Source organism: Uloborus diversus, chromosome 7 (genome assembly GCF_026930045.1).
Source record: "Uloborus diversus isolate 005 chromosome 7, Udiv.v.3.1, whole genome shotgun sequence".
Lineage (NCBI taxonomy): Eukaryota > Metazoa > Arthropoda > Arachnida > Araneae > Uloboridae > Uloborus > Uloborus diversus.
Genome location: NC_072737.1, coordinates 44,712,646 through 44,720,743, shown reverse-complemented (window position 1 = coordinate 44,720,743; position 8,098 = coordinate 44,712,646). Strand labels below are relative to the sequence as shown.

The following is an 8,098-nucleotide window of genomic DNA, read 5'->3' as shown; positions in this document are numbered from 1 at the left end:
CCACTTAATAGGACTACCGGTAAATCGAACCAGCCGCTTATTCAGACTAAATCTTAAACCAAAATGGGAACCAAAACAAATCCCATTACACAAGCCTAATATTATTCACTTATTGGGACCAAAAATCCATTTGATCAGACCAAGGAACATGAGAACAAATTGGGAAAACAAAATTTAATCGCCCTCTTGAAGCGAATTTAAAGCGGGTAAACAAACTTAATAGTTAGTGCAGTACAAATTAATAATGTTTCTTTCAATAAAACCCATCAGTATTTACAGGAAAAAAAAATAGTTAACAGAACTTCCATTTCATGGCGGCACTGTTTCAGCAGATAGCAAAATTTCAGTGAAATTTCAAATTTCTACAATTTAATTGTAAAGTACGCAATTTACATTTCATTTGAAATTTTTAATGACTGGTTAGTACTTTTTCTCCCTTTTTTTCTCTCTCACATTTTTAGTTACTTCTGGTTGATGAATTAAATCAATACTGACTGAAAGGAAGACCTAAAATCATATCAGTCTGGGACAAATGTAAAAAGATTATTTGCTTTATTTTAATTTATTTTTTAATGGAAAAATTTCATAAATAGCAATTTTTCTTCCTTGTATGCTTACCATACAAATGAAGCTTACAATAATCATAAGGACATCTATATGTTTTGTGTATAGCATGTTCGGTCAAGGTTCGCTTAATTGGACCAGCCGGTTATTAGGACCAAAAAGATTTTGTTCCTATGTGGTCCTATTAACCGGAATCGACTGTATTTATTTTTATCTTGATATAATAATGTCATCATTATGAACAATTTTAAATTCACTCTTCAATTTTGAAATAGAAATTCATTGTATAGAAATGTGAATGCATAAAATCAATTTCATTATTACTAATAATGTATTTAATGTACTGGAGTCTTGACATAGACCCTTTGCATCTGTCAACCTTTCATGATGTGAAAAAGGGTTACATATTACAATTTATTGATAAAAACGCTGTTTTATTTTGCATGCTAGTAAACATTCCTCAAACTGTCTTAAACCAATCCTGAACTATGTAGCATTGTTTCCTTCGCAAATAACTAAATTTATGCCTTTTTCTTTAAAAGCTGTGTTATCAGATACAAAATACCTATTTTATTCATGAGATTTTAAATGTAACACTATTTCAATTTTTCAAATTATTCTCATCATAATGTTTCAGTTTTCAGTCCATATGAAAGATGAATATTATACAGGCAGCTATGTATCATCTTCCACTGAAAAGAACTTTCTTAGTGTTGGCTGTTTTTTCTTTTTTGAACTTCATAAGCAGTCAGAATTTAGGGCCAGTTGCATCTCCCTTCTTCTTCTTGTGCCAGTATCATCGTGATCTTGACCAGCCTGGGGGAATCCAAGGAGAAATAGCTTTATCTGTTAATATTAAAGGATCACCTGAATATTATGAACCTGGAAAAGTTTATGAAGGTAAGTGAATTTTATCCCTAATATAATAACTTTCATTAATTTCAACCTCTGCTTCCCAGGCTAATCCAATTCTTAAGCTAATTTTCCCAAAAAATTTTAATTAAATATCAAAAGAACATTTTAAGTAGGTGATTGAGGCATTGAAAAATGTAAATACGTACTTAAAAATAAAAGAAATATAATATGTCAAAACACACACAGCTTTAAAAAACTGCAGATAGGGGAAAGAGGACACATGTGAGTATTTTTTTTTTTTTTCACTTTTTTATTTTTCAAAAAATATTATTATTTTCTCAGAACAAAAGTGTCCCCATGATTGAATAGTCTTCTTTGTGTTATGGATTTTTTTGAGATTAAAAAAATATATATATATTTCTTTACTTTATGGCATTATTTAAAAAGGACTTTAATTGTTCACGTGTGCCCCCTATAGGTGGCTCCTATAGGGGGCACATATATGCATATGGGAAATATTTTATATTCATTTCAAATATTATTAATCTTTTATATATTGTCTAATTTTAATTACATTGTGTTTAAGCATGGAACAACTTGCACTTCAATAGGTATAACATGTGTTTTGTTTGATAATGTGGTATACTTTACTCCATTTTTTTTAGGAATAAGGAAGTTTCTGAAAATATGACTAATTTGATATCTTATTTGTTTGATATATTAAAATATGCACATGCAGTTTTAAATATTGCTTTTGAGGGGTCTGGCCAGAGGAAATTTGGGTCCGGTAATGGACCCTTCACAAAAATCTGATCAACCAAAATGGACCCTTCACAAAATCCCAGTCAACCAAAACGGAACCTTCACAAAATTCTGATAAACAAAAACGGATCTTTCACAAATTGTTTATTGAAAGAGCAAATCTCAAATCAAAATAGCGCAGCATATTTCTGCCTGTAAAAAACAATAATGTTTGGAGCCTTTTTTAAAGTTAAATTAGAGGGATCAACTTATACAAAGTCTGCTAATTTTGCAAAAAAAAAAAAAAAAAAAATCGGCACTCTTGTGATGCTCCTGCAAGAGATAAATAACAACTACGACCAAATAAATATAATACTCCAAATAAATAAATGCGTTAAATTAGAGAGATCAACTTATACAAAATCTGCTAATTTTGCAAAAAACAAAAAAAGAAAAAAAATCGGCACTCTTGTGATGCTCCTGTAAGAGATAAATAACAACTAGGACCAAATAAATATATTGCTTGTTCTTGGTTTCTCTGAAAGAAATTAACAGCTGAAAGTCAGTTTGGTTAAAATTTTGCATGTTTGTTTTATGCAGCGATGTTGTAAACTTCTCTGAAACAGCATCAACCTTCTCTGAATAGGCCACCTTACGCGCCATAAGCACTTTTCTCCCCGCTCATGATTTAATAAACAGTAATACACAGGGAAATGAACTTAGAACTGCAGCAGATAGTAGAGGTGGGGACAAAATGTGATCTCTTCAGGTAGGGTTACCAACTTCAAACTTATTGTCACTTAACGTCTGGCGGTGCAATGTTTAACTGTTGTTTTGCGAGAAAGTTATATGGGTTTGATTTTTCAATGCGAAAAAAAAAAAGGATAATTAACTTTAAATAAATTATTTTATTTACCATTTTTTTTTCTTTAAATGCCTACATTTTGAAAACGCAATCTTTTTACATTCGATATGAGAATCATATTTTATTCTTTTTTCAAGCTAACTTTGCTTTATTAGGATGCAAATAAATGAAAAGTCTCTTTATTTTTGTAACAACGCTTATTTCAAGTTTTTAAAGCGGAATTCCATTTTCTTTTATGAGTCAAAAATTAAAATGCTGAATTAATGGTTTATTTTTTTTTTAAATTTATTTATTTATTTTTTTGCTTCAACTGTGACCAGATATTAATGATTTGTTTATTTCTAAAATGCAATTCTAAAATAATTTTATCAAAAATATTTATTTTACAAGCTGTTCTTATATTTTTAATGCCTTCACTTTGAGGATTGCGACCTCTTTGCATCCGCTATGGGAATCTGATTTCTCAAATCTTCGATGTTTAGTACGTTTTTTTAAGAGGTAAACAAATAAAATGTATTTTTATTTTTGTAAAAATCACGGAGTTTATAAGTTTCTAACGAAATTCTGTGCTATTTAACAGTGTGTTGGTTCAAAAAGTTAAATGCTGAACCCCTGCCTGAATTTCTTTGTTACAATTATTTTAAGTACTATATATGTAACATTTCTAGTATAATTTAACATAATGTAGAATGGTAAATAAATATTGATACTTGAGGGGTGCCCATCTCCCTGAGAGCGATGCTGCCCCCCCCCCCAAATACTCGAAAAACACTCAAGAATGATATTCTCAACAGAAAAGAGGGAAAACACTCAACTTTAAGTGTCAATAATGCAGTTTATGCTGTCTCCAAATTCTGAACTTATGTTTTTACAAAAAATAAAAAAATAAAAAAAAATTTTACAAAATTATTTGATTTTTCACAAAAAAAGGACTTTGTGAAAAATCCTGGACAGACTTCTGTTTTGACAGTATACTTTTTCATAGTTTGAAAGCTTATGCTTAAGGACTGTACTTTAATGTTTGATTACTCCCTGAAATATTTTTTAAATCAATTTTGTATGCATATTTAAATAACTTTTGAAGGTTGATATGAAGCAAATTATGATATCAAAAAGATTTTCTTCTGGAAGTAAAAGAAATTGTCTTGCACTCAGGAAGTAGAAAGTAGCCTTCAAAGAACAATGTCGTAATTTCCTGTCAAGATAAAATGTCATTCAGGAAAGTAGCTTTTTTTTTTGACGCCAGTGTTTTGACCTCTCAGCATGTTGGCACCAATTGCTTCCGTTAAAATGAATTGTAGATAGTTTTGTGCTTCATCAGTGTCTAGTTTATTTAAAGCACTTCGATAATGTTTTGTTGAAGTTGTATGCTATTAATAAAATTCTTTACTTTATTACTACAACCGTATTTCATTAGTGAATGTTTTTTTCATTCATTTTTTTAAACTATTAAATTGTTCCAGAAGGTCAGCTTTTTGTTGTTTGAATCTAGGTTTTTCTTTGTCAGGGTTCCAAAACTAATTATAACTGGTTTTATCTAGCAGCAAGTGACATAAATTGTAAAAAATTACTCAATTACTCATTATTAATAAGTACTAGTCATTCAAAGTAAGTTAATTTATCTAATTTGGTCAATTTAATATTGTCCTTAATTAATGTTTATTATAATCTGCAATACGGATTATAAGAGTAGTAGTGAAGGATTTAGTCAAAGATGAAGGGTTTAGTCAATTGTGCCTACCCCCAGTCTTGCATAATATAGACGAACGCGCGAACGGCGTTCGCAGAAAATTTTTGGCTCTGCAGAAATTTATTTTTCACTACTAACGTTAATTTTTAAAAAAATGAATTTTTTTTAAAAAAAACCCCACATTTTATTTCTGTTTCTTCTAAATCTTATGCAAAATTAATCTAAAAACTAATTATTTCTTCTTGAAATCGCGATTATAGTACGCTAATTACTTAAAGGCAAAGGAGTCAACAGTTGCAAATCAAGTTGAGATCGCTCCTACTATGACTGTATAGTTTTTTATTTTACACAGCCTGGATCGCGTAAGGGGAAAATTCAAGTACATAAAATAAACAACTTTACAGACTACGGAACGATCACTCCCGCTGTAAATTGAGTTCAAATGCGTTGGCGTAGAAAGGGGGGGGGGGGAGGGGAGCACTAATTTAAAACTTTTTTAACAGATAACATGCAGAAAATACAGTATTTATTTTTGCAGAAATACTTTATTTCAAACAAATAAGTAGTTTTGTTGATTTGTGTACAAAATCAAATATCTTCATAAAATTTTCAAGTAAAAAGCAGGTAGCTCATGTTTTATCAGATCTACATGAACTTTTTCACTGTAAAATGAAAGTAATAATAATGATCATGTGATTGATATTGAGCAAAAAATAATAGTTTAAGCAGTTTTCTTCAGTTAGTGAAAAGTAAGCATAAACTATATGCTGTTTTAAAATAAATAAATAAATAAATAAAAATAAAGTTCCCTCCCCCCCCCCCTTTTTATATTTTTGTATAAAAGCGTGAATAAGGCAAAATAGTTATTTGCAGAAAATTTTTCAGTTAGGATTTGTGTTCGCAGAAAGCTTTTCATTTTATCTAAGTCTGCCTACCCCCCTAAGAACAAGGTTGCACCACCCTAAATATCGCTAAGACTCCTCCCAAAAGCAAGAGCCCCCCCTCCCCAAATGAGAAAAATACCTCTCAAAACACCCCCTCTAAAGATTTAAATGACGCAGTTTTCACCATGACCCCTCCTAGGTGGGCACCCCTGGTTTAGTCTAGGAAGGGCATCATGGCACATACAATGCCATTGAAATTTTTAGGGTGTGTGTGTGTTTAGAGGGGTATTTTCCTCTTTTTTTAGAAGGGAACCAGGCTTTCACATTTGAGGGGATCTTTGTGGTATTTAGGGGAGGGGAGCCCTAGGGGGGTAGCACCTTTACTCTTAAAGGAGATGGCATCCCTGTATTTAGTAAACAAAAAGTTACTAAGGTAATCTTTTCTCCAACATTTTCACTTATTACTCCCTGGGAATGTTCTTATTATTACTTCAGTTTTACAATTATGCAATCGCATTCGAGTTTAAGAACAAAAAGGAAACTTGTGAGTTAGACAAATGAGTTGATATTAGGAAATATCCAATGTTGTTTAGCACAAATAAATTCTAAATGAATCTGTTCTGGAACATCAACTGATTTGAACAAAAAGTGATAATGACATTATTCCCAATAGCGAGTGCTGTAATTTGGGAGAATGCTGCACCCTGATTTTTTTTTTTGAAAAAATAATGAAAATTGTTTTCAAACCACATTTTTTTTGTGAGCGCCCCAAACCCCAAGGGGAGTTCACCGAAACTTTTTTTCCAACTACAGCACTGCTGATAGCTGTACTGGAAAATGCTAAGTGACTTGATTTCTCCTAATGATGCTTAGTGAAGAGAGATGCCTAGTGAAGAGAGAGAGAAAAAAGTGGACCATTATTATTTGAAAAACAAAACCAGTATATTGTCAAAAGAAAAAAAAAACTTTATGCTTTTGTACAATAGTACTTGTCCTACGACCAACAATTTTCAGTGCAAATAAAATAGCATATCTAACATTTAAGTAAGAAAAATGGCACATTAGCATGTCTTTTTCTAGTTATCATTTTTTTTTTTTTTGTAACTTAGTTTTATTTTTAAACTAAAAATAACTGTTGCAATATGTTTTCTTGTAGGATTTTCTAGTTGTGGTGTTGCTCATAATTGTCCTTACAGGTATTAACATACTATGATTGGCAATGTTGCTTAAAAGCATGGGATCTGGAGAGTTTAATTCCCAAATCCTCCCTTAACTATTCTGCTCATGTTAGTAAATCCTAATCTTCCATGCAAACAATAACTCAAAAATAACGTTCAAACACTAACATGTGAGAGAGAAATAAATTTTTATGAAAAAGAAGCAGCTGTCTCATGTATTTAAGGAGTCATTTCCTTAATATCTTTCAGAAGCTCATGAGGATTACTAAGCAGGTGAGGGGGGAGGGGGAATGTTTCAATTTTTAAATATGCACAAAAAGCAGATTTGAGAAAAGATGATTTTCTGTAAATTAAAAATAATTCAATGCAGTAGACTCTCAAAAATCCAAACTAATGGGGTGGTAGGCTTATCCGTTTTCCAAAAAATCCAGATTTCTCACAGTCGGGCAAAAGTTGGATAAGGTCGAAGATCTTTTTGCAGTCAGACCATAAATAAATGGGCACCATCAACTATGGGCATAAAATCAGGCTGTTGTGAAAGACTGTATCAATGCTCTATTGTTCCTTATGCACATAGAAACTTACACTGCTTCAGACGATCTAAAGGAAATGTCAATTCCTTGAGACATAGAGTGCTGGAACGAACAAAATACAGATCATTTATGCTATCCATAGTAATTGCTTGAACTTTACTGACTTTTTATTGAAAAATAATATAGATTCTTGATTATCGGCCCGGAATTATAAAAGTCTAGCGTAATATTCACAAAACCTAACAAAAAAAAAAGTGATTACAATTGGCCAATACCTGTTTCAAAGCTCTTTGGAAAATTACACAACTATTATTCTTAAGATGTCATCAATGTCGGCTCATGCATGTTAAAACTATTTATTTTATAAAGTTTATTAAGTCACATATCTATATATATATATAAATGAATGTTTGTCTGTATGTCATCCATGAACTCAAAAACTACCTGGCAGATTTGGCTGAAACTTTCACCGTTTGTTATTTTTGGTACTGGGAATGTTTATAGACCAGTTCGAAAAAAACCGATCGATAGTTCCTTTTTTATTCCAATTTAAGTCACAATCCATTGGATAAATACGAATAAAATTATCGGCTGCAGAAATTAATTCGCGTGAAAGATCACATTGATAAGAAGTTAGCTGTTGCCATTTTTCTTGAGTTTGAACAAATAAATTCTTTCTTTATTGTTCTATGGCTTTTCATGCAACGGGGGGATTTAAAACTTTTTCTATTTGATATTTTTAGCGATTGATTGATCTTGCAAACTGCGTGAGTACAAAATTTGAGTAT

The 8,098-nt window shown here is 31.3% G+C and overlaps 1 protein-coding gene across 1 annotated transcript in view; it reads left to right on the top strand.

The window, feature by feature from the left end:
* The first annotated feature begins 1,220 nt into the window (after positions 1-1,220).
* LOC129226678 (reelin-like) overlaps positions 1,221-8,098 on the top strand; it is a 182,227-nt gene continuing 175,349 nt past the window's right edge. Inside the window, exon 1 of the mRNA XM_054861308.1 lies at positions 1,221-1,464. Within this exon, the coding sequence (XP_054717283.1) occupies positions 1,221-1,464 (244 nt within the window). The remainder of the gene's footprint in view (positions 1,465-8,098) is intronic.